Raw genomic sequence first — 26,215 nt, forward strand, 5'->3', positions numbered from 1 at the left:
CCACCACCTCTCTGGGTAACCTCTTCCAGTGCTTTACTACTCTCTTAGTGAGAAAGTTTTCCCTAATAAGTCACCTAAACTTCCTCGCTGCAACTGGAGCCCATTACTCCTTGCTCTGTCATCTGCCACCGCTGAGAACAGTCCAGCTCCTGTCTCTTTGGACCCACACTTCAGGTAGTTGACAGCTGCTATTCAATCCCCCCTCAGTCTTCTCTTCTCCAGACTAAAGAAGCCCAGTTCCTTCAGTTTCTCCTCACACGTCATGTCCCCCTACGCCATCACCATTTTTGTCACCCTCTGCTGGACTGTCTCCAATGTGTCCACATCCTTTCTGTAGTGGGGGACCCAAAACTGGACCTAGGACTCCAGATGTGGCCTCCCCAGTGCTGAATAGAGGGGAAGAATCAATTCCCTTGACTAGCTGGCAACACTCCTACTATGATCCTTTGATCTATATGATCCTTTCAAGGGTGTCGCAGGGCACCATGCAATGTTAGCACTGTTAGGTGTGCAAACATAATTCCCAAGATAAACCCAGAGATTTCAAAGAGTAGTCCGAAGTGTTAAAATCATTCTGACCTGTTGTGCTCTTTCTGTGTTCTTTGCCAAGGAAAATATTGCTCTATTTTCTTGTAGTCACAAATAAACCCAGTGAAAACTAAGAGCTGGCATTTTCCAAAGGGTGCCTCAAATCTAATGAGGGGCAACCTGAGTCTAAAACGAATTAGCTAAATGGGAAAAGAAGCAAAGAGGACATGGAGAAGGGTGGGGAATTCATGAGGTCAGGGAAAAGGAGGAAAGGGAGAAAAGCTAACTTACTATCAAAACCGTAGGGTTGGGAGAGCTCTCCAGGGTCATCTAGTCCAACCTCTTGCACAGATACAGGAGGGTCGCTGCTCCTCACCCATCCCAGGCAGATGCCTGTCCAGTCTCTGCTTAAAAACCTCCAAGGAAGGAAACATCATAACTTCTCCAGGAAACCTGCCTGCCACCCCCCAAAACATCAAATTTCTATATGAATGAGGAGCTCCAAGGGCCAGATGATGCAGCCCCATGCAGGGGCAGACCCAGGGGGTTGCAGCTGCACCCCCCTTGGATTACTGGACCACCCCAGGTTTAAAACTAGCTGCCTGGCAGTGACAGCAGCATTTCTATTCAGGCAGCCATGAGGGAGTCACTTGACTTCATAGCTCAGTATAATTTACCCGATTCCTTCCATACTCCTCCTTCCACAGGTGCTAATGACTCCCTCTCCTTTTTTTAAAATGGTTCCACTAATGAAGCTATTCTTCCTTTTGCAATGCCACTGTCTGTTAGTAGCTTCTGGTAACCTAGCTCCTGTTTCACAAGCCTTCAGACTGTTTTTAACTCCAGCTAAAAACCTTAACTCAGGTGAGAAAATAAACTTTCAGTGAAGCTCAAATTAGCAAGATCCTCTCAATCTGAAAAAGAGCTCCATTTAATTCTGATGACTACAGGACTAAAGAAACATCTCATTATATTTGCCTAGTTTGTTGTGTTTCTATACATAATATATGATACGGCAAATTAATGGATGTCCTAATAAAGTTATTTGTTTTTTGCTTTGATCTTAAATTGCCTAATATAGTCTTAGGCCCCTAACATATTAGTGAAGCCTCTATTTTCTTTTTACCTAGACAAAAATATCATAGAATCATAGAAAATGAGGGTTGGAAGGGAACTCAGGAGGTCACATCTAGGCCAACCCCCAATATGTTGTGTTAAATGTGATGATGCACCTCACCGCTTGCACCCCCCCTTTTTAAAATCGTAGATCTGCCCATGGCCCCATGGGCTGGACTTAGTCTATAAGGTACATCTCTACCCTGCTGTTGGCGTGAGATTCCCTGTCCCTTTAGCCCATTAACTAGAAGGCCAGCCTCTTATGCGCCGCTGATCATACTTTTGTTTTGCAAACCTGGATGGGGGTAATGACAACTGCTTTTGCGCATCAACAGTAGCAGGTGAGCCTGGGCACTTCCCCAAATCTCTGTGCCTGGGAGTGCTCAGGAAGTTGGACAAAAACTGTGATCCTCATTGCTTTAGCATCTGCACTCTTGACCCTCTAGGGTGAATAGCTCTGCCTACCGCTTAGTTGGCAGTGTTTTTATCTGATCAGGGTCCATGTGCTTACACAGTGGTATGACGGTTATCCTTTCACAAAGGTTTTATCTTGCAAGAACCTTTAAGTGGTATTTTCCATGATGGTATAGATAATGTGCATGCGGTTCTTCCCCTGGGGAGAAGCTGAGAGCCAGAGAATGAACCAGTGGCAATGCGTAGGGGGTGCATGGGGGTGCACGTTCCCCCCTGAGAGTGCTGTTGCACCCCTGACCAGTTGCGCTTCCCGCTTAGGCAATGGGCAGGCAGGAGAACCGGTGCTGGCCGGGGTGTGGGAGTGCCAGATATAGCGCTGTGGCCACTTGCGGGAGTGCTGTGGCCGCTTCCCGGTCAGCAATATTGGCCAGGGGGAACCCCCCTGTCCCCCCCCCAATCGCTGACTGGTTGTTGGGGGGGCATGTGCCCCCCCTGACTAAGGTGGCACCAGTCACCCATGCAATGAACCATGCAGGCCAGCTGTTAATGAGTTGCCTTTCAGAAGTACATTAAGAACAATGCTACAGTGATGAGGCTGATATAAAAACACCCAGCTCGTTTCTCACGATCATTTTGCATCCATCTCCCTCTTTCTCCTCGTTGCAGATCTGGCAGTTTGGGGAATGGGTGGACGTCGTGGTGGACGACTACCTCCCGACAAAGGACGGCAAGCTGCTTTTTGTGCACTCAGCAGAGGGTAATGAGTTCTGGAGCGCCCTGTTGGAGAAAGCTTATGCCAAGTAAGTAGACTGGGGCATGTCCACCGCTGCTGTGTAATAGCTTCTCTTGGCTGGTCAGTGTTTCTTATGTAACCCAGGTGCATTTTGGGAATGGGAAAACTTTAACGCTCCGCCTTCTTTTGTGTTCAGGGTGAATGGCTGCTATGAAGCTCTCTCCGGGGGAAGCACCTCAGAGGGATTTGAAGATTTCACTGGGGGTGTCACTGAATGGTACGAGCTTCGGAAACCCCCCAGCGACCTCTACCAGATCATTCTGAAAGCCTTGGAGAAGGGGTCCTTACTTGGCTGCTCCATTGATGTGAGTTCTTGTTTTGTAGGTTCAGCACAATCCTTTTTGCGAGATGCTAGGGAGGGGGGAGGAGAAGGAAGTAAGTCTCAGGCTATCTGAATGTGCTTGGGGGCTGCTCAGATTCCCCAAGGGCTTCCCTGATCTAGCAGTCTTTTGGCTGCCAGCCTTTTGGCAGGGTGCACTGCATTCCTCAGGCCCCTGCCACATGTTACATGTATTATGCAATGAACTGGTTAATCATGCAATAAATTAGACTGGTTACACATACAAAGTAAGACCAGTCACACGTGCAAAGTAATTGTCAAGCCAGAAAAATGCCCATCCAGACTGAAAAAAGAGCCAAGCAGCTGGAAAATTAGTGCCTGAAAAGGTGTAACATGATAGCTGGTTTCTATCCAGCTTCAATTTGAATGTGTGGCAGGGCCCTCAGGAACAAAGTGATGCACCAAAGGAAAAAGACCAATACCCAGAAGACCACCACCAAAACCAGCTCCTAAGGGCATCTTGGCCCTCCAGCTCCACCAGGCCTTGCCATATTACTTCTGGGTATCATGCTGTTGGCAGGATCCCCAGTAGGCTCTCAAATCCAAATACATTAAAAAAAGGGAGCTCTGTTCCAGAACGACTTCGAACCTTTGGAGACAAAGGCAGCATTCATCTTGTGCTGAGTCACATCGGCGCCATACCAAGATTCCCAAGGCCTCAAGTCGCATTTCAGAAGCGCTGCTTTTCAAAAGAATGATAAATACAATCCCACATCTGATCATTCACTGCCCATCTAGAGGTTGGAGCCACTAGGCTATAGTGTAATGATTCTCAGACATGGTGCTGTGGCACTCTCGGATACCTTCAGATCCTTTCAAGGGTGCCACACAATGTTAGCGCTGTTAGATGTGCAAACGCGATTCGCAAGATAAACGCAGGGATTTCAAATAAGAATTCACAGTGTTGCAAACATCCTGACCTGTTGTGGTCTAGCTTTTTTCTGTCATCAAAAAACAAGAGAAAACCTAAGAGCTGGCAATTTCCAAGCCTAACAAAAGGTACCTTGAGTCTGAAAAAGGTTGAGGACTGCTGCTATAGCACGTGCATAGAGTGCTCTGAAAAACAAACCATCCTTCCTTCAGGCTGGGATTTTGCTTTGACGCCTGACTCCTGGGGTCTCCCTGCCTCTGTCTCTAGATTTTTGGAAAATAGCTGCATCTAGTTTTTCACTTACTCAGCATATTTGGCAAAGGCACTTAACTGCATGCAGAGGGAGACTTCCGGCATTCTGGGCCAGCCTGGACATATGTGCGCTCTGGTGAAAGGTGCTGACATGCAATAGGACGCTGCCCTTAATCTAGACATGTTTCAGGCTCTCCAGACTGAGTGTCAGATGAGAGGCGGGATCAGCAGTCCAAGGCACTGATTCAAGGTGTCGTATCAGTTCTAGCCTGGCTCCAGGGTAGGAAGTGTTGAGCAGACAGCTGCTGCTTCCCTGCAAGTCCCGTAGGAGGCCAAGGAGCTCTCTCAGCGGTGTGAAGAAACCAGAATCAAGGAGAGGGTAGCCAACAGGCCACGAGTAGCTGGGCATGAGTCATCCAACTGCAGTTGAGAGTCAGGACTCCTAAGGGGATGAGCCCTGACTCTGTGTACGAGGCTGAATGATCTCGCTGTTATGAGCTCATCCCGCTGTTATGAGCTGGGTTTGACACTCTGCGTAGAGGCCAAGCTTGAGTTTCCATCTGCTTTCCTCTTAGGTAGGGCGGCAAAAACCACTGCTGCCTTGAATGCTCATTCTTGTTGGCTTTTTTCATTTAGATTTCAAGTGTTCTCGACATGGAGTCTGTTACATTCAAAAAACTGGTGAAGGGGCATGCCTACTCGGTCACGGGTGCCAAACAGGTAAAGTCTTCCTGTCTCAAACACTCTGAGGAGCAGCAAGGCGGGCAGTTGTTGTCCGTTAGTTTGAAGGCAAACAGCATCACCCTGGGTTTTGCTCTCAACTCTGTCTCCAGGTGACCTCGCAATGACTTTCCCGTGCGATGAGAATAATGATATGTCCCATTCTCAGAGCAGCAGGCTGTGGGTTGGAACAATGACTGTCTGAGAGTATGCTGGGGAAAACACTCCTAAAAGATAATGCTTTATGTGGCAGCCAGGAAGGTTTTGCAGGCCCCTTGGAAGGAATCCTAATTGCTCTGTTTATCATGAAGTCATCGGGCTTGGATGAAGTCAAACAGCAGAGGGGCGTATTTCTGCTTCGGTGCCTAACCTGAGCTGTTCCAGCCGATCCTAGTGGCACACGTGCAGTTTGTCGCAAGATGGCTGCTTTGTAGGAAACAACCGGAGAACTTCCTGTTTCTCTGTCTGATGTAACAGGGGACCATCAGCTAACGGCCTAATCCCACCCAACATGTGCTACTGTGCATGAGAAACGGTAGCCGCCTTTCTCCCACACGCTGTTTTAGCCACATGCCCACCAGCATGGTTTTACAGATGTGTGTCGGGATAAAAATATCACAACTCTGCAAGAAGGATCTTTGTTTCAGCCAGCAGCTAACTGGTTTAAGTTAACACTGCACAAATCAGAGCTAGATACAGCCACTGACTTCTTTTTTTTTTAAGTAATTCTGGGTGATCACTTAAATCAGATTTTACCCTGGATAGTTATTTGTATGATCACATACGCTGCATAAATCCACGTTTGGGTGCTACTCGGTAACATTTTAGGAAGATCAAAGTTGATGTTATTTTTAGAGTTCCATTCACTTCAGAATGACTACAGGCAACCCCGCTTAGCACTCTTAATTGGGTCCCAAAAAAACAAGCATTAAGTGGAAATAGCATTAAGCGAAACTGAAAGTTTTTGACGAATTAAGATGGCAACTGTGAACATTATAATTAAACTCTCAGAGTGCTAAGTAGAATCAGGTATCAATGTAAAATGAGCGTTATAGTGAAATAACACTAAACAGCGTTAAGTGGGGGTTGCCTGTACATGCATTCCCCACCACCCAGATCCCTGGAAACTTTCAAGGGCAGGCTAGACAGTCACTTGGCTGGGATGGTTTTATCAGGATGATCCTGCCTTGAGCTGGGGGCCAGACTAGATGACCTCACGAGGTCCCTTCCAGCCCTACTTTCGTATGATCCTAAGGTCATGAAGCGAGGCTCGTCTGTTCTAAAACACAGTGCTGTTCCACACGTTTCCTTTCTAAACAGCTTCTCGGAAATATGTTTGTATAATATTCAGCCTTTATAATATTCATAAAACTCCTTCAAAACAAACCCTTAAATGCTGGTCTGGTTTGCCTGACAATGCCTCTCGAAAACAATGTCTCCAGTAAGGTCAGAACCTTCCTAGCTTGAATTGTTTAGACCTGATTGCAGCCAGTAATGTCCTGATAACCACTGTAACTAAGCCCTTACACAACAGCATGCGACAGTGTGTCTACGCGCAGACCTTGAGGACAAGAGCTGTTTTGCTGTGTGAACCATTTTTAGCTTTGTTTTCTGTAGCATCCCTTGCAACAACATCTGTATTTTGCATGACACACTGCAGAATGCAAAGGCTGTTTTGCATTCAGTTTCTCACCTGTTCTTCCCCCTTCCTCACGCTGCTTGTTACGCTTTTAAAAATACTCCAGGAAGCATGTGCTGTGGTCTCACAGGGCATCTATGGTGATTGCAGGTTAACTACCGGGGGCAGACTGTTAATTTAATTCGAATGAGGAACCCATGGGGAGAAGTGGAGTGGACTGGACCCTGGAGTGACAAGTAAGGATTGACTTTAAGAGCAGGAAGAGAAAAATACTCCCTGATGCCATCTACATAAAATGTTCTCATGGTGTTTGCTTGAGAAAGCTGTGAGAACACAGGAATGAGAACACAGGTTGTGACAATACAGGTTACCACAGGCAACCACATCCTATAACACTTTGAACCAATCAAGCTCCATCTGAAAATCATTAAGCCACCATTAAAGATTTCTACAGATCAAAGCAGATCTCATCCAGCAAGCCAAATCCGTGATCTCAGAATAAACGCTACTGTCTGTGCCTTTGTCACTGGGATCTGTTTTCCCCAACTAACCTTTAATGGAGCTATGCTGCCCTCTGAAAGGCCTCCTCTGTGAAAGAACATGGAGGAGTTGCCTTTCAGGTAGGATAGAATCTGTGGGGACTTCCCTGAAGCTGCCCCTGGGCCTTGGTTACCGTCCTCTCTCTCTACTGTATAAGCTTCTTCTTTGATCTGTGTATTTAAGTGGTGTAGTGTTTATAGTGACCTATTTATGATTTAGTTCTGGGTCCCCAGTGACCCACCCATGTGCAATGCGTATTGTAAAGCATTATGAAAAAAATTACAAAAAAATTGACCACAAGATGAACATGAGTCTTCAGTGCGATGCTGCAGCTAGTAAAGCGAACAAAACGCTGGTTTGCATCCATAGATGCTTCTCAAGCAAATTCCGGGACGTCATTCTCCCACTGTATTTGGCCTTGGTGAGGCCACAGCTGGAGTACTGCGTCCAGTTTTGGACTCCACAATTCAAAAAGGACGTGGAAAAGCTTGAGAGGGTACAGAGAAGAGCCACGCGCATGATCAGAGGGCAGGAAAACAGACCATATGATAAGAGGCTGAGAGCCATGGGGCTCTTCAGCCTGGAAAAGCGCAGGCTCAGGGGTGATTTGGTGGCCACCTATAAGTTTATCAGGGGTGCTCACCAGGATCTGGGGGAACGTCTGTTCACCAGAGCGCCCCAAGGGATGACAAGGTTGAACAGTCACAAACTCCTCTGCGACCAATTCAGGCTGGACGTAAGAAAGAACTTCTTCACTGTACAAGCCCCCAAGGTCTGGAGTAGACTGCCGCCAGAGGCGGTTCAAACACCCACTTTGAACACCTTCAAGACACATTTGGATGCTTATCTTGCTGGGATCCTATGATCCCTGCTGACTTCCTCCCCCTGGGGCAGGGGGCTGGACTCGATGGCCCTCCGGGGTCCCTTCCAGCCCAAATGTCTATGAAATCTATTAAATCAAAACAGTTTCTTTTTGCCAAAGCAGTAGTACATGTAAGATCCTACAGCCAAAATCCGTTGTGAAACTAAAAACAAACTCTGTTGAATGATAGCATGACCAATGCTGGGAGTCAAGATCATGTATCAGAAGCCAGTAACAGTAATATTTTTCGTACTAATAAGCGATGTGAGCTGATTAGCTCTGTCTGTAATTGGTGTCACTCTATTAAGCCAACTGAATTGCACTTGCACTCCCCCAAATTTGAAGAGTTGTTCAAGCTTTCAGATTCATTGCATGTTTGATTTGTTTTGCCCTGCAGTTCTTCGGAGTGGAACTCAGTGGAGCCATCTATGAGACAGCAGCTAATGGTTAGAATGGAAGATGGAGAGTTCTGGTAAGTAGAAAGTGTGATGCGCTCTCCAAGTCAATTGGGATTCATAAGAGGAAGCTTAAAACGGGTTTTACACACACACACACGCACCCCTGGATCTCCATGTTGTCTGGGATCAGTTCTGTATTTCTGTGAGACCGGACAAAAATGTCTTTGCATTTGAAAGCTTGTCTAACTTTATCCCAACTACGTTGTCGGTCCAATAAAAGAGATCACCTCAAGAAATCCTTCCCTCTCACATTTCTTAGGACTGGCATGTGGCTGCCCATAGTCATCTGATATAGGGAAAAATCACCAGAATAACTTGGGGCACTGACAGAAGTGATGTTTTGTTGCATGATCAGCCACTGAAAGTGCTCTACAGCCGTGCACTGATGGGAAAGCATGGCTGCAGAGTGTTTTAAAAAATGCCCAATACATGAGGGTTCAGATGAAGGCACTCCAGAGCAGAGCGCCTTCATTAAATTCTGTTAGTGCCTGCCCAGGGCTGAGCTGCTGCTTCAGCCCAGCCCTGTCCACGGTGCTGTCTTCAGGATGGGACGGGAGGGAGTTCTGTCTGGGGTTTACCCAGCCTGCACTGGAGGGCGGGGCAGGTGAATTGGAGCCCCCTCACCCCCATGGGTCTCCAAACCACCTGCCTCCCCCCCCACACCACTCTAGCACAGGCTGGCCAAACCCCAGAATAGACTTCCCCTCCCTTGCTTTCTCCCCCTCCCATCCCGAGCCAACACCAGAGCTGGGAGAGGGGGTGGGGCTAGGGAAGAGGCTGCAGATACACAGCTTCTCTCAATCAGCTCCAAAGAGGAGCTTGATTCTCCGCCCTCCCTCCCCAACAGTGGACATTTGTTGGGCTGGGAGGGTCAGTCTGACTCATGGCACTTTCTGTGAAGCACCATAAATTAGACCAGGGAGCTGCATGTTTGTTAGCACCCTTGGTTTGTACCACTGAAGACTGTATCCCTCATGCCCCAGAACTTTGCTGACCTGCTGTACCAACTGGTGTAAATCAGGGTAGCGATGAAAGCGATGGAGCCAGGCTGATTTATACCATCTGAGGATTTGGCCCTATAAAAATGGGTCCTATAAGATAACGAACAGTGCTACTATAGACTATCAACAATTATGAAAGCTTTTGAAACAGTTGGAAGTGTTGTGGGATTTGGAAGAAGCAATAAATCCAAAACAGTAAGGTCTTAATTTGCCTATAACCTACAAACAAGGAACAAAGACATGAATTGGCAAAGTGGTATAATGAAACAATGATTTCCATTCTTTGTGAGACTTCGGGAGCCTCCAGAAAGCCCAATCATTGAAAGCACCATGGGTCTAGGGAGAGATTTTTGTCCTGTGTGCATATATATTGTTACCGACACCTGGGTTATCTTGCTGGACTTCTTTCTTCACAGGATGTCTTTCCAGGATTTCCTGAGAGAGTTCACCCGCCTGGAGATCTGTAACCTAACCCCAGATGCGCTGACATCGCAGCGATATCGCAAGTGGAACACGGTGCTTTATGACGGCACTTGGCGGCGTGGGAGCACAGCTGGGGGCTGCAGGAACTTCCCAGGTCAGACCAGGCAATGTTTCATGTTGCTCTAAAGTTGTAGCCCTTGCCCAGCTGGATGCCATAATTGTATCAAATTAGTCTGCCATTGGTTGTTAGAGCAGTTTATACTGAGATGTGGCAATTTTTCCACCCCTTGGGGGCCATGTTGTTAATTCACTGGCAACATGCTCTACACCAGAGGTGTCCAACTCACCTGGGACCCTGGCCTGGATCCGAACTGTTGGGCTTCTTGTGGGTGTGAGGTCTGATCCAGCGTGACGGCAGCTGCAGTGACCACTGCAGGCCTGGAGGATCTGCCAGCAGTAAAAGTGGTGGCCAGGACAGTGGGTCTGGGGCAACAGAAGTGAGCCAAGCTTGCTGCTAATGGCTATGCTTAGTGGGGCAAAGGGTTCTGGATTCTACAAAAGAGCATGGCCTCCCCAATTTTCAGTGCCTACCAATAGCCCAGAGGGCTGGACAGAGAGTCTGTGGGCCAGATCTGGCCTCCAGGTTGTATGTTTGACACAGCTACTCTACAGACCCAGGCCTGCAAAAAAACTGGAGAGTTTCCTTATTTTTTAATGGATACTTACTTTTATGGTTGATATGAAGCTATGAATAACTGTCAACACTTTGGTCACGAAGGCTGCCAGTCCATTACTGACCACCATATTCTTTATTTACTCCTTTCCACTCCTGTTCCCACTTTTCAGCCACATTCTGGATCAACCCTCAGTTTAAAATCCGGCTAGAAGAGGTGGATGACGATGACAATAACTACAGGAAAGAGCAGGGCTGCAGCTTCCTCCTGGCGCTCATGCAGAAGCATCGTCGCAAGGAACGGCGACTTGGGAAGGACATGGAGACCATTGGCTTTGCTGTCTACGAGGTAAATAAAAAGGCATTGCCACAATCGCTTTTCTCCAGGGTTCCCTGATCCAGGAATATCTGAAACTGCAATTATGGGAATGCAGAGGATGATGGCTGAGCTGTCTTTCTCTTGTTGGCTGATAGAACATGAGATTCTTTGCAACTCACTGACTTTTATTTCTGTCTCTGCAGGTTCCTCCTGAGGTATGTATGACAGTTCATTCAACAGATGCTCACCATGGGTAATGTGCATTTAAATTATGCCTTCTGGCAAGGATAATGTTGCATAACAGTTCCTAAATCAAGTGTATAGAGGGAAAATGCAAGTGGCTTGACCACTGTGCCTACAGAAGACATCTGCTCTCCTCCAAACCACGTTGGGCTTCAACTGCTATCTGATGGGATGACTCCGTCTGTGTGTGTGTGTGTGTGTGTCTTTCTCTGGTAGCACGTGGGCCAGCCAGGGGTCCACCTGAAACGAGACTTCTTCCTGGCAAATGCTTCGCGAGCTCGCTCAGAGCAGTTCATAAACCTTCGGGAAGTCAGCACACGCTTCACGTTGCCTCCAGGAGAATATGTCGTTGTGCCTTCTACCTTTGAACCCAACAAGGAGGGAGATTTTGTCATCAGGTTCTTCTCTGAGAAAACAGCTGGAACTGAGTAAGTCTCATGGCTTGTCTGAACCAGTAGTTAATTTCCAGAAATGGATCCCAGAAGCCAGTAAGATAAGGCACACTCAGGAGACACCCATATTTGCTTTTCCTAAGGGATGCTGGCTTTCTGTAATATCAAGGCTCTTTCATAGGGCTGCTGTTCCAATGGGAGTCTGGGTTTTATTTAGTCATGTACTTAAAATATCAGTTTTTGCAGTCGCTATGTGTCCCCAGAGAATGTATTTCTGTTTCTTAAAGAGGAATGTGACACATACCCATCTGTCCTAGACAGACTATAATTTCAGCCAGTATGGCTGTGGAAGCTAGTATGCAAGAGAGACATGAAAGAGTCGATACAGTGGATCACTGCAGCCTCCAAATCCAAAGATCTTTTGGTCTGTCTCTCAGGGTTCATAAGGGTTTGGGATTTCCATGACATGTCTGAAGTGTCTCTTGCCCCCTTGAGGGCTGGTGGACAGCAATGATGCATGTCCGCATGTCTTTAACATACAGTATCTCTCTTGCCACATTTTCTTCCTTTGGGCGTTGATGACCCTTCCAACCCAATGTTTCCTTCATGGAATTTCTATCTGCCTTTCTGCAGGGAACTGGATGATAAAATCCAAGCCAACCTTCCAGATGAGGTAAGAATCCCTGGTTGTCCACAGATGTCTGCAAGAACACAGGCTTCGGAATCCCCTTAAATGCTTCAGACCACAGAGTTCGTGTGCAGTCACTTGTTTTTCTTCGCAGCCTGTGGCTGCATTGAAGTAGCTCCATTCATCTATTTAATCGTAATAGGTTCCTTCCTCATACATGCATTCTTCTCACCAGGAGTTTCATTATTTTTACTTTCCCACAGCAACAAGGTGCATGCCAGTGCTTGCCCTTGTCAGTAAAATAGCCAGATCTCAGTAGCTAATAGTGGCGTGTCTGTCTACACACGGGTAAAGATTCATCTCGTTCAGTACCTTCACTCTATCCATATATTACGACTCCTCTCATTTGCTGAGGTTGGGTCAAGTAACCTGAGGCCTGAAAAAGCAAAAGGCTCGGGTTGAACACTGATTTAGCAAAAGGCCTTAAAGTTTTACTGTCTTCAACTCCTGTGCTGTCTCTCTTCTCTGGGAGAACTGGACTTGTCTAAGTGATCTAATTTAATGGTGACAGGGTTTTGCTAGAGTGACCAAACCTCATCTGACCTCAGCAGTCTTTCCTGCCTTGAGCAGGGGGGCTGGACCTGATGATCTCTGAGGTCCCTTCCAGCCCCTAACTTTTATGAATCTATGAAACTCCTTCAGAGGCCACATGGATAATTTCCACTGCACAGCTACCCCAACTAGTATAAGGAATATGAGGGCGAGTGTAGGATTCAAATATGAATCTGCTGCTTGACAGTAGTCAGCCACTAGGATCCATATTACTCACCATGAAATCCTTACTGTTTCTATATCCTCCTACTCTGTCATCAACCACCAACAAATGTCCGTGATGTATACACTTCCCTGCCACAAGCCTGCCCTGTGCTATCTATTTAGTTCTCTTGAGAAACAGCTGATCCAAATGTCAGCTCTGCCTTTGTAACTCTGTTCTGTTTCCTCAGAAAGTGCTTTCTGAAAGCGAGATCGATGCAAGCTTCAAGCAACTTTTCAAGCAGCTTGCTGGAGCAGTACGTATTCTCTTCCATTCATGAAAGGGTAAAAGCCAGAACTGAGTGGAACACCTAGCTGCAAATATGATGGATTATCTGGCATGCGAGGTCTTTAGTCAAGACTGGATCTCTTTTACAAGATTTGCTAGAGCTCAAACAGGAGTTGTGGCCTCAGTGCAGAAATTACTGAGGGATTCTGTACCCTACGTTATATAGCTGGACTAGGTCCCTTCTGGCTTTATAAATTAAGATCTTATGGGAATTATTTCTAACAGAAATAGAATTTGGCCCAGGATGTTCTAGCCAAATTGAAATGTAACTGATTGCATTTTGCTGCCATAAAGCTCCTTCTGAAAGTTCAGCTGGACAGAGTATTGTTCACTCGTTCTCCTCACCTACCACGTCAACTGATTAGCATGGCTGCATATCAGCCACAGGTAGTCCTCCGTGTAATTTGTGTATCATGTTAAGCATCCCAGGAATCAGGAGATACTACAGCAATGAAAGATTTTATTTCTTCCTTTCTTCCAGGATATGGAGATCAGCGTCCAAGAGCTGCAGACCATCCTTAACAGAATTATAAGCAAGCGTAAGTATTGAAAAGTGAGCACCATGTAACTTGGTTGGACCTGTTGTCCTCACAGGCTGAATTTGATGTTTCATGCCCAGCCCTCTACAATCTAGGGGTGTTTATACACATGCTTCAGAAGTGTGGGGGGAAGGGGTGCTTTAATTAGAGCAGGTCCAAGAGCCGCTCTAATTAAAGCACCCAGAGCATCACATGTATCAGTGTCCCTGTGCTGAAAAATGGTGGCAGGGGCACTTTAACTAAAACTCATCAAATAAGCATAGAGCATACCAGCAGCCATTTTTCAGCAGGGGGCCTCTGATACACGTGCTGCTGAAGCGCAGTAATTGCCATGCTCCAGCAGACTCGATTGCTTGAGTCTGCTCTGATGCACTGTAATTAAAACGCGTTGGAGCAGCCTTGCTGCACACGTATAGGTGCCCTGGGGTACTGCCTGGAGCCATGCTTTGTTGAAACAATAGCAGCAATCTGATGCTCTCATTGTGCTGGCTGCTGCTGAGGCAACCAAGATACCTGTTTCTGAGTGTCACCATTCTACCACTACATAAATTCATGACCGAATCAGTGCTTTGCCCTTCTACCTGCTGGCAGAGGACGGAAATTCAAATGATTGCCTCTGTCCAATATAAGGTTTATAGTCTTAAAGGACATTTAGTAGAAGAATCTGGTACAGTGGGTTTTTGTAGCATCATATGTTTGTAACATGGGAACTCTGATCTCACATTTGCCACCTCTTTGCTCTCAACTGCAGATAAAGATCTCCGGACCAAAGGGTTCAGTATTGAGTCATGCCGGAGTATGGTGAACCTCATGGATGTATCCTCTTTCTGTTTCTTTGTTGTGTAGAAGTGCCTCCAATGCTCCCTGGGTTCAGTTTGGGACAGAGTCCCAATGCATGTAAGATGCCAAACCGCAATGAGTAAAGGTGACATGGTTATTAAAGTGCCAGTATCTAGCGAGGATGTCTTCTTAGTTCTTAGGTGGGATGGGAGGGAAAGAGTAATGTCTTGCACATCCTTCTCCTTAACCATTTCCCCCCGAATAGCGAGATGGAAATGGAAAACTAGGTCTGGTGGAATTCAACATCCTCTGGAACAAAATTAGGAATTACCTGGTAGGTGAAGTTGCTTTCAGTCCTCTCCTCCTGCTTCCTCCAGCTTATCTATATCATTGGCAGAATTTCCAGCATGGTCTAGAAATACTTTGGTACCAGCACTGATGATCTGACACTGCTTGCTTTATCTAGACTTTTGTTAGTCATGTCAACCACAATGTATCACCTTTGCACATTTTCAGTGGCACTTGTAACTCTCTCTTTACACTCTGAGAGACCAGTGACCACATTCCAAGAGAACCATTTGTCCTTTCATTGGCCTTTCTTCTTTTGTTTCCCCTTTAAGGTTGTCTTCAGGAAATTTGATTTAGACAAGTCTGGGAGCATGAGCGCCTACGAGATGCGAATGGCACTAGAGTCTGCAGGTAATTCAGAACACTTTATGCTGATATGAATCTACCGCCTTCTGTTTGATTCAGTCACCAGTTACCTCAATCTTGTTGTGACACTTGACACCAAAGACCACTTTTACCCTTTATTCCAAAAGCATTTGAGAGCTGCTGACTGGTTTCTCCAGCCAGCCATCTTTAGAAAATGATTGTGTAGTTTGGCAGAGGTTCCAGTTCTGAGCAAAGTCATGGAAGAGAGTTCCAGTAAGATCCAGGATGATTCAACTTTGTTTTTTGATAAGGTTGATGGAAGTGGTAGGATGTTCTGTGCAAGGTCTGAGGCTCCCTCTCGTGGCCATATTGAAAACAAAAGTAGATGCTCATCCTGGGAGCTGTCCTACTTGAGAACAGAGCTCTATCCTATGGTCTACCCTGTCTGCAGCACTATCCCATCTAAGCTGCTTCAGAGACCCTGTAGTTGTTTACTAATACAGCTGTTGGCTCCCAAAACATCTGGCAGTAGAAAGGGGTAAGTGTAGATAAGGCCTAGATCTCCATGTACATACAGAACCTTCCAAAAGAGCTCTATATGCTTTGCTTCTTACCTCTGTTCTTAAAAGAAGTCAGTGGTTTACCTTTTTTAACTTGCTTGGTTAGTTTTACCAAAATACTTCCATGCCTCGACAGGCTTTAAACTGAACAAGAAATTGCATGAACTCATCATCACCCGCTATTCAGAGCCTGACTTGGCTATTGACTTTGACAACTTTGTCTGCTGCTTGGTGCGACTTGAAACCATGTTCCGTGAGTACAACGGGCTTCTTAAGCTTTCCCGTAATCTAATCTGCTTGTGTGGAAGACTTTCTGATTGTCGCACTTTCTATTTGGGCTCTTTAGGGGAGCACAATCCTTCCCCAAAGTTCAATGGGTCATTGCTGTTGTGAATCCTTCAGAGTTGAGGGTGGCAGGGTTGCCAGGGGGGTTCAAGTCAGTCTGATGCTGGTCTGCGCTTTGTTTAAAAGCCTGTCTTTTCCCGCTCAGCAGTATACCATTACGGGCTTAGAGCTTCCCACTGCTGGGAGCTCCACTGCTGCCTACATGCGACTAAGAGCCCAAATGAGTTTGCCGGTTGGTTGCATTCAATCAAGCGCAGCTTTACAATGTCCTTGAAGAACTTTCTTGGCAATGAGGTTTCCTCTTCTCTTGCTGCAGTTCTTACACAAAAGCCATGGGGTGTTCATGCATCATCCTGAGGATCCTTGCATCACAGTTGGGCTTTCATTATTACTGCTTTGCGGGATGTGCTGCTAGCATGTTGTATTTCAATTAACTAAATATTTACAACACGTTTTCGTTTCCTGCTCTGTCAACACAGGGTTTTTCCAAGCTCTGGACACGGATAAAGATGGAATTGTTACTTTTGACTTACTTAAGGTACATTTTGCCAATCCCCATTGGTCTCTGTTTCCTGTACTCCTCATAGCTACCTTCTGGGATAGAGGGTAGCCTCACTCTCATTCATTGTCTGAACCATAAGAACTGTAATTTCAATTCTCTGTGGGTTCAGCAGCCACAGAGACAGTGCTTAAGGCATGTTACTACAGCTCACTAACATGAGTTCAAGCCTTGCTCTGGACTTTTGGTACAGCCTTCCCCAGTCAGTTCAGTCACTCGCTCAGGGTGGGGACTCTAATGTCACTGAGTGTGATCTTGGCCACATCACTCCCTTTTGTGCCATTGGCACGGCCTCAGTCACATTAGCCTGATGAGTTGTAAGGCCCAGGTTGACTTTGGACACATTTCACCACAAAGAGGGAGGGAGGGTTTAAACCCACTGGCTGGAGAGTTAGGACTCTTGACTTCTGTCCCAGCTGTCACTCAATAGTGCCCAAAGAGCCACGCTCCACTTGGTCATCCCTAAAAATAATGGGTGCTTTCCTCACAGGGGGCATTCAAGGCCTATTGCATTTAAAGCTGGTGTGTTTTGTGCAGATGAACAAAAAAACTCCGTTGTTAATAAATCTTTGTCTCAAACACCAGTTTGTCCCCTACACACTTCCACAAACTATCTCTATTTTTAATACACACCAGGAGGCTTAACAGGTTCCTTTGATTTATTTTTATGTCAGCAGAGCTGTGCCATCAGCAATCTCCATATTTGGGGAATGATCCAGAAACCAGGGTAGTTAACAGGGGCTCTTCTGCTTGTGGAGTTTCTTGGAGATGACCTAGGTTCTTTTTTTCTCTCTTTCTGTCTCTCCCTGGCAGTGGTTACAACTGACCATGTTTGCTTGAAGAAGGAAAGGGAGCCCTTCCACTCCTCCATTCAGCCTTTCTTCATCACGTAACCTCAGCTGCAAGTGCCTTTGTGTTGGGATAAAGGGGGTCGTCTTCTCCTCACCGCCTCTCCCTGCTGCCTTCAGAAGCCTTGCTGGGGATTGGGAGACCTCACCCCATGCCCCGCACAGCTGCATTGAAGATTGACTCTTTTCAGCTCCTCCCCTTTTACCCCATTGCCTTGTCCTGGGAACCTGCCCTCAGGCAGCTCAAACAGCTGGTTTTTCATTTTTTAGCACAAGTTTTAAGCAAGGAAAAGACTGCCAGATGTAGTGCCAAAGCCATGAATGGGCCTTCCTACTTGGTTATGTGCCCCTGTCCTTTTTAAATGAAACAGGGTGACTGCCGAGGACGCCGAGTCTCTCATACTGGCCTCAGCTGTAGAGTCTCCCAAGAGGTCAAGTTTTCTTGGCTCCTTCTCTGCTTTTTGGATTTTTTCCCCCCCTCGTTGCCAAGGGTTTAATGAAAGTGCTAAATATTATGATTTGCTGAGGAGGCCTGTTTCTCCCTTCCTGTCCTGGAGTTTCTGTACCTTGCTCCCCATCTGCCTAAGAACTTCCTCTTCAAGACATGGGCAGTTGATCAAACTGTAATGAGTTAGGTAGCAGATCTTTAGTGCAGAGTAGCTGATGCGAGGAGATTGTCTGTCTGCTGGGTTTTACCTTATGGTAAATGATAGCTAAACTGGTATAGCTTACCCCAGATGGAACAAGGCTACACAGTTCCTTGTTTGGCCTTTACTTTCCAGGGTAAGAACAGGCAGTTACCATGCACCCGCTTCACTGTCTGTAACCCCAGCCGCTGCCTCGTAGTCTGTAAATTCCTCATGATAGATCCCAGCAGTGCAGGAGCTGCATTTACAGCTTTCCCAGCTCCTTTTATACCTGAGAATACTCCTAAAAGAAGGAGAGATCGAGCCTGGGAAGACCTCACACATCACAAGAGTGCTATGGTAAAACACCCACATCTTGCAATCTGCCTTGGACTTCTTGTACCTCAAGCCTGCAATAGCCAAACAGTCCTTTCTACTGCACCCTCTACCCTTCGATTGCACTCCCATGGCATGAAAACTCCCCAGAGCCCTCTCTTACCAGGAGCTCAAACTCTTCTTGTCTTTTGCTAAGTTGGGGGTTTTTTTGCCATATTACTTTATATATGATGGATGGGGATTACCAGGTGGTTTGCTTGCTTCTTGCCATGTAGCCAGGTGTGTCGGTATCAGGGATTATGAGACACACGCATATAGTGGGTACTGTTTCATTTTTGTATTGTATAAAATGACTGTTTTAATGCCAAAAATAAATCAGTGCTACTAAAACAAAACTATTGGTTGTCTGTGGGCTTTCTTTCCTCTTTTTTCTTCCTGCTCCTTCGCAAAATTTTGCATTTTTTCATTTTGGATAGTTTCCTCTGGGTGCATTCCCAAAGCCCAGTATGAGGCAAAACATCTGCCCTGTATAGCAAAGTTTCCTCGATTCAATCTAGATGTATTTATGGGCCAACATCTGGATCAGCAATAACAGTAATTTAACTAGACTTTTTGAAAAAAACTTGAGAGTGGGGGCTTACCACTCACGCTGAAAATATAGTATTTATAAATACAATAAATCCAATCTTACCTTCTGATTATGCCACAAGGAAGCAGGGTTTATACCAGCCGGTATGAATGGTGCTAGCTTCCCTGAGATCATGAGACGCTGAGACAGTTACAGCTGAGCTGTGACAGCGGGTACCAGATGAAGTTCCTCCCCCACAGTGAATAACTTGGGAGACAGAAAATGGGCTAATTTGGAACAAGCCGTTTTTGTGACAGAACGAACATTTTGTGCACGTTTTATTTTATTGAAGCTTCAGAAAGAGATTAATCATAAACAAATCTGAGTTTCAGAGGCTGGGGATTTGGGATATTGTTGCCAAGTAAGAATGTTAAATAAGTTTCAACAGCTGAACATTTTGTAGATGCCAGTGCCAAGGTGACAGACTGATCGAACAGTCATGCAACCCAACTGGCTCTTTGACAAGAACAGCGATTCTCAACCTGGGTGACATGGCACCCTGGGGGCCCTGAACATTCATTTCAAGGGTGCTGTGGGATGCTATGCAATGTTAACGCTAAGTGTGCAGGCATAATTCAACAGATAAACCCAGAGAGCATGTCCATATATGCAGGTACGTGCAGCTGCAGCAGCTCAAATAGCAACGGGGCAAATTTGTGCCAGAGATTTTTGTGCCTCAGCACACGTGCCTGAACATGCACTTTGGTGTGGGGCAAATTATGCCACTTAGGACAAACTGCCCAGCTCCTCCTGGATCTTCATCTAGAGGGGAACTAGAGGCTCACCCATGCTGGCCCCAGCAGTATAAAAAGCTGCCCTAGCGACTCAGGGCTACTTGTCCTCAGGAGTTTCTGAGGCCTGGCCAGTTGGTATCTGGGGACACTAGTCCCTTGTGCCAGCTGGGCTGGTGAAGCAGCCCTAACCTAGATGGGCCCCTGACCCCTCTACCTACTGCAGCAGTCTGGCAGTGGGGGCTGCTGCCCAGCTGTGACCTGCTGCCTCCTATGATAGCATCCGCCCCCTTGGACCTGCGGCTCCATGGCTGCATGCCTGCCAGACCCAGACAGGGACCGTGCGGCTGCCTGGGCTGTGCTATGGGCACTGTAGAAGAGCCACCTGCACCTCTGGGCCAGATGCCAGCGGGCTGTGGCTACACAGCTGCCCTTCAGGTGGCACTACTGTCATGTCTTGTGGTATCCCCACTCTACCATCTAGGCAACTGTTGCCCAGAAGATGTGCTCCTTGCGGTGGCCCACTTTGAACTATCAACACGTGTTCTTCCGGCCCCAATTGGCCAAGAGGACAGCCACCTTGTCTGGCCTCCAGTTGGGTCCCTGTGCTGGCCCTGGGCAGGCTCCTCTGCCCAGGTCCCGCCACTTGCCTCACCAGCAGAAATCCTGGGTTTCCCTGTTTAAAAATCGCAAATTCTCTGATAAAAACACCCAAATTCTCTCATTAAAGTACTCAAAATCTGTGTTCTTTCACAATTAAAATAAAACGCCACTATATCTAGAGAGATCACTTAGGCAATGTTTTACTGATATATTCACAGTTTTAAGGCAATTTGGAAGCCTACCAGTGCCTTTATCATCATAATAAAACAAATTCTAAAGATCTAAACAGTTTGGCATTTGCTCCTGGTTTTTTATCATAGAAAAATCAGAGCTGCCTCCGCCCCCTTGCTCAGGGACTGGGTTAGGCAAGCCCCTGCTGTTGGCGAGTACCAAAATTGTCCTGTAAAAGTGGTAGGAGTGGGCCTAGGGGTCAGTACAGTCAAGGTCTTGGAACATATCACTATTTGTTACATTGTAAAGTGGGTTCCCTTCATGCGAATTCGAGTTATGCACCATTTTCCAGGAACACAAAACAAGGGAAACCTGTACCATTTAATAATACAGCTTTGTGCAATATTTTTTTAATCTTGTATTACCTTGTGCTCTCTGCTACCCTTCATTTCAGGATCACCGCGGCCTTTTATAAACAGCATTTAATCTTTATGTGAGTTGTATTTCCTCTGTGTTTCCAGGGAGTGTAATGTAAGTGAGGTCACCCATACTTTGCATTCAGCAGTAGACAAGAGTCAACTCCAGAAACCCCAGCTCCCTGCCCTGCGTTGCACTTCCTTCAAATTCTTGGTATCAGCTGAAACACAAAGCTGCTCCTTTGTACTTTTAATCTCCATGCAGAATTTCTACTTTACAAAACTTTTTAACAGGTAGGTAAGATATGGATTCCCAGCACATGCCAGTTGTATAACCAGCATTTTTCTGCTGAAAGTACCTCCTGCTTGCTCTAACGAGGACTTTTCAGTCCTAACAAGTGGATGATACCAGGATAGGGAGGCACCTGGTAAAGTAACTAAATTAAGAGAGATGTAAGCTTTTGTGAGCCTGACCTTAATTGCCAAATAATTAGCCAGTATGGTTAAGTGAAACTTTAGTTTTCAGGTCATTAATTGTCCCAGAGATGACAAGGCTTGGAAGCAGGGGTTCAGAATGAAAATGGAGAGCATAGTAGACCTAAAACCAGCCTTTCATTTAGTCTAGAGCACTCATGGTCTTTCCCCATAGCCCATTCCAAAAACAGAGAGCATCCACAAAACACCAACAGGAAATGTTTACAGCGGTGCAACAGTGACAAAAAACTGGGTCTTACCTTTCCTTCTGAAGACAGCAAGGCTTGACATCATTCTTTTATTTCTTCTGGATGAATTTTTGGAACTCCAGAAGCTGCTGTCCCGTGCTCTTATAAGCATAGTAATCTCAGTGACCAATCACCTTGGTTGGATGAGTGATATTTCCAGACCCTGCACTAAAAAAGCAACCCCACAACCTTTGAAATAAATGCTGATTCAGCAGGAAGGCACTGATATTTGTCTGCTGCTGATGTTATGTCTTGTCTTGACAGGATTGCCTTTGTAAGGCACCAGGATGTTGCATACCACCCTGTTCTCCTGGGCAAAGGGGGCCTTGCCAGCTCCTTTAGTGGTGTTTTCTGAGAAATTATCATACCCAGATCAGGTAAGCAGCATTGCCAGTCTTTGAAAGGCCTTTATTTAATACTGAGGTTGTGACCCAGTCTTGGCCTGGGATAAGAAACAGCCTAAAAGAGACTGTATGTCAGGAAAGTAATTTCATATTGCCACCAGACAGCACGTCCTCCTTTTTTGGCAGATAGACAGGTTTATTACTGAAACGCCCCTGTCGCCTTGCCTTGCTGACAATCGGCCACCTGAGAAATTTCAATCTGGTTTTCGTTTCAGGTCATAGCTCTGAGGTAGGTCTCGGGAGAGTCTCCTGCTTAATTTATGCCCCCTGACTCTTGTGCTTATTAGGCTGTTGTCATCCTGTTTGATCCACCAGGATCTGTTCCACCATCCACCGTGACTGAATTCTGCTTGTTCATGGTGGTTCCACGTCTGTTGCTGTCCTTCTGCTCCTGTCACATCTCATTACATTGCACCAGAGGGCTCCCTTGGACAGCACTTCCTTCTCAGAACAGACATCCAGTATTTTGCAGTCTGTGCTGTCAGCGTTAAGCAGGTGCACGGCTTCATTAGTCTCTCCTGATGCACTTGCTGTCCCCCTTTCCCAGCTGTCCTCTTCTGAACTCCAGCTCAGTATTTAAGAGGAGAATCTGAATTTTATTGGAGCCTGACCAGATCAAACATTGCTCCTTATATGTAAACAGCACCGTACCTGGGGTCCTGGTGGCCCTGGGCGAGCTTTTAGTGTCAGGGCCCCCTTTGCCAGAGATAATGATAACAATAATTTTTAAAAGATCATTTTCTGTCCAGGATCTGGGCAGCCGCTCAGTTCACCTATGCCTGCGTCCAGCCCTGTATGCGAATACTTTCTAGACACCCTACATACACACGCGTCTGTTCCTCAGAAGTGGGATTTTGAGACACAAACACGCGCTTGAAACTATACAGATTTCTTCATGCTCAAGCAGCAAAAAGCTGTTTTTAAGTGGGTTTAATCCTCGCCTCCTCGAGCACCTGGATTAAGACATGTCCGCAGATGGAATACAGGCCGCGGACGGTGTTCGCCTCCAAAACAGATCTTTATAGTAGAAAGACATGGATGTTTAAACCAGTGGCTCGTCAATGGATTCATCAAGTAATCTTCCTGGTAGGGGAGCAGCCTGCTGGGGGAGGAGAGAGCCACTGCAGAAAATCCACCCCTCTCTTCAAGCTGCCCTCTGGTCCCGGTACCGGGTGGCGGCAGACAAGAACCTGCCCCGACAGGCGAGTTAACAGTTGTAACTGCCCCCCACCAAGGGGCTGGACCCCGACTGCCCCACTGCAATGCCACCTCCCAGCAGGTGCCATCACTACACCTGCCCCTACCCCGCAGCTTCCCTCCAGCTCCGCCAGGGGCTCGTCCCCCTAACTGCCCCACCCCCCTCACAACTGCCCCCAGCCCGCGCTTTTCCTCACGTTTCCCTTCATACAACTGTCCCCTCCCCCGGACACACCCTCGCCCAACTGCCCCCTCAGGGGGTCCCTCACAACTGCCCCTCCCCTACGCCTTCCCGCCTTTTCGCAACGCCCCGCCCCTCCGAGCGCCCGCAGCCGTTGGCGCCGCGCGACCCCGCCCACCGCGCGCTAGCCACGCCCCCTCCGAATACCCCGACACCCCCTACATTGGCTCCCCGGAGGAAGCCGCGCCCCGCGCCCTCTTTTCCCCGATTGGCTCCGCAAAACAGCCCCGTCGGCGGTCCCGGGGGAGAAGCCCCGCCCCCCGGCGCGGAAGTGACGTGCTGTGGCGGGTGTTTCGCCCGCGGACGGGCCGGCGCGGCGCGGCGCGGCGCCGCCATGGGGCCGGTGTCGGCCGAGGAGGTGCTGGACGAGCTGAGTGTCTTCGAGCTGCGCTGCGAGGGGGACGAGGTGCCTGGGAAGCGTGAGTGCGGGGGGCCGGACCCCGGAGGGTTGGGGTACCGGAAGTGGGCTGGGGGGCTCAGGGTGGGGCGTGGGGGGCAGAGGTGCCTGGAAGTGCCAGGCGTTGGAGAGCGTGGGGGCCAGAGCGGGCCGGGATCTGCAACGAAGGGCATGGAAGAGTCACTGGATCTTCTTCGTCTCTGTCCCAACCCCCTTGGCCGCGGTGTGGCGTCTGCCCGCTAGTCCTGTGCGAGCTCCTCCGTGCCCAGGGCCTTTAACACCTCTCTCCTTGCAGTGGTGGAGCTGTGCGCCACGCACAGGCTGACCGCGGGGGACTTGGCTAACGAGCTAATCGCCTTCTCTACAAGCAAAGAGCACCGCGCACTTCTCACTTTGGATTTCCTGACCATCTTTGAACACGAGGTGAGGGTGAGGGCGAGGGGAGGCTGGCTCGCAGGCTTCTCATCCCTGAAGGCTGATTCTTCTACTCTGTTCAGCAACGGGGAAGGCTCTCCTGGAGTCCCGCGTCCAGTTCGGGGTCCTGCCCTTTAAAACGGAGGGGAGGGGGCAGAATGGAAAGAGTCCAGACCCGGGTGACCGAAATGATGAGAGGCCGGGAGACAGGACTGGTGAGGACGGGCAGGGTCTAATCGCAGTCTGTCAGAACCTGGAGGGCCATGACGGAGAAGATGGAGACGGGCTTTTCTCCGTGGCCACAGGGGACAGGACTAGGAGTAATGGCCTCAAGCTGCAGCAGGAGACATTGAGGCTGGAGATTAGGAGGGGCTTCCTGAACAGGTTAGGGACTATTTAGAAAATCTGGATGTATGCAAGTCCAGGGGCCAGATGGGATGCACCCGAGGGTGCTGAGGGAGTTGGCTGATGTGACTGCAGAGCCAGTGGCTGTCATTCAAAACTCGCGGCTCAGGAGAGGTCCCGGGTGATTGGAAAAGGGCAAACATAGTGCCCATATTTAAGAAAGGGAAAAAGGAGGATCCAGGGAACTACAGACCTGTGAGCCTCACCTCAGTCCCTGGAAAAATCATGGAGCAGATCCTCAAGGAATCCATTCCTAAGCACTTGGAGGAGAAGAAGGTGTTTAGGAGCAGTCAGCATGGATTCACCAGGGGGAAGTCCTGCCTGACCAACCTGATTGCCTTCTCTGACGAGGTGACTGCTCTGTGGATGTGCGGAGACCAGTGGATGTGGTGTACCCTGATTTTAGTAAGGCTCTTAATCTGGTCTCCCACAACATACGCACAGGCAAGCTAAGGAAGTGTGGGCTGGATGAATGGACTGTAAGGTGGTTAGAAAACTGGCAGGACCATTGATCTCGGAGAGTAGTAATCAATGGCTCGATGTCTAGTTGGCAGCCAGTATCGAGTGCCCCAGGGGTTGGTCCTGGGGCTGGTTTTGTTGAGTGTCTTCTTCAACAACCTGGAAGATGGGATGCAGTGCTTCCTCAGCAGGTTTGCAGATGAAACCAAGCGGTGGGGGAGGGGAAAGTAGATGCACTTGCAGGGTAGAGCTAGGATTCAGTGACCTTGACAAATTGGAGGATTGGACCAAAAGGAATCTCCAGAGGTTCAACAAGAACAAGTGCAAAGTCCTGCACTTCTGTTAGAGCAATCCCATGCACCAAGACAGGCTGGGGGTGACTGACTAGGCAGCAGCTCTGCAGAAAAGGACCTGGGGGTGACAGGGGACAAGAAGCTGAACAGGAGCCAGCAGTGTGCCCTTGTTGCCATGAAGGCTAACGGCATCCTGGGCTGCATTGGTAGGAGCGTTGCCAGCATGGCAAGGGCAGTGATTCTTCCCCTCTGTTCAGCACTGGGGAGGCCACATCTGGAGTCCTGTGTCCAGCTGTGGGCCCCCACCACAGCAAGGATGTGGACAAATTGGAGAGAGTCCAGTGGAGGACAGTGAAATGGTTTAGGGACTGGGGGACATGACTGGTGAGGAGAGGCTGAGGGAACTGGGCTTATTTAGTCTGGAGAAGAGAAGACTGAGGGGGATTTAATAGAAGCCTTCAGCTCCCTTCAGGGGTGTCCAAAGAGGCTGGAGCTGGACTGTTCTCAGCAGTGGCAGATGACAGAACAAGGAGCAATGGGCTCAAGCTGCAGGAAGGGAAGTTTAGGTTAGAT

At 47.8% G+C, this 26,215-nt stretch overlaps 2 protein-coding genes and 1 long non-coding RNA gene across 3 annotated transcripts in view; 2 read left to right on the forward strand and 1 right to left on the reverse strand.

Annotated features, from left to right (window-relative positions):
- Nucleotides 1-18,956, forward strand: part of CAPN1 (calpain 1) — a 40,752-nt gene extending 21,796 nt beyond the window's left edge. The window contains exons 5-22 of the mRNA XM_006264968.4: nucleotides 2,725-2,858; nucleotides 2,988-3,156; nucleotides 4,951-5,034; nucleotides 6,824-6,909; nucleotides 8,473-8,547; nucleotides 9,951-10,111; nucleotides 10,804-10,979; nucleotides 11,153-11,164; nucleotides 11,409-11,620; nucleotides 12,218-12,257; nucleotides 13,217-13,282; nucleotides 13,796-13,853; nucleotides 14,605-14,669; nucleotides 14,899-14,967; nucleotides 15,254-15,332; nucleotides 15,984-16,100; nucleotides 16,672-16,730; nucleotides 17,565-18,956. Coding sequence (XP_006265030.1) covers nucleotides 2,725-2,858; nucleotides 2,988-3,156; nucleotides 4,951-5,034; nucleotides 6,824-6,909; nucleotides 8,473-8,547; nucleotides 9,951-10,111; nucleotides 10,804-10,979; nucleotides 11,153-11,164; nucleotides 11,409-11,620; nucleotides 12,218-12,257; nucleotides 13,217-13,282; nucleotides 13,796-13,853; nucleotides 14,605-14,669; nucleotides 14,899-14,967; nucleotides 15,254-15,332; nucleotides 15,984-16,100; nucleotides 16,672-16,730; nucleotides 17,565-17,591 — 1,689 coding nt within the window. The 3' untranslated portion in view covers nucleotides 17,592-18,956. The remainder of the gene's footprint in view (nucleotides 1-2,724; nucleotides 2,859-2,987; nucleotides 3,157-4,950; nucleotides 5,035-6,823; nucleotides 6,910-8,472; nucleotides 8,548-9,950; nucleotides 10,112-10,803; nucleotides 10,980-11,152; nucleotides 11,165-11,408; nucleotides 11,621-12,217; nucleotides 12,258-13,216; nucleotides 13,283-13,795; nucleotides 13,854-14,604; nucleotides 14,670-14,898; nucleotides 14,968-15,253; nucleotides 15,333-15,983; nucleotides 16,101-16,671; nucleotides 16,731-17,564) is intronic.
- On the reverse strand, nucleotides 11,618-23,918 carry LOC109285571 (uncharacterized). Its single transcript, XR_002093351.2, has 4 exons — nucleotides 23,837-23,918; nucleotides 21,845-23,335; nucleotides 19,253-19,396; nucleotides 11,618-12,648 (listed from the first exon to the last, which is right to left on the reverse strand). It is a non-coding gene; the product is annotated as an uncharacterized LOC109285571 (long non-coding RNA).
- Nucleotides 23,919-23,937: 19 nt separating this feature from the next.
- The window catches only part of POLA2 (DNA polymerase alpha 2, accessory subunit), a 37,992-nt gene continuing 35,714 nt past the window's right edge, over nucleotides 23,938-26,215 (forward strand). Inside the window, exons 1-2 of the mRNA XM_006264969.4 lie at nucleotides 23,938-24,093; nucleotides 24,367-24,494. Of these exons, the coding sequence (XP_006265031.2) occupies nucleotides 24,009-24,093; nucleotides 24,367-24,494 (213 nt within the window). The 5' untranslated portion in view covers nucleotides 23,938-24,008. The remainder of the gene's footprint in view (nucleotides 24,094-24,366; nucleotides 24,495-26,215) is intronic.

Source organism: Alligator mississippiensis, chromosome 15 (genome assembly GCF_030867095.1).
Source record: "Alligator mississippiensis isolate rAllMis1 chromosome 15, rAllMis1, whole genome shotgun sequence".
NCBI lineage: Eukaryota > Metazoa > Chordata > Crocodylia > Alligatoridae > Alligator > Alligator mississippiensis.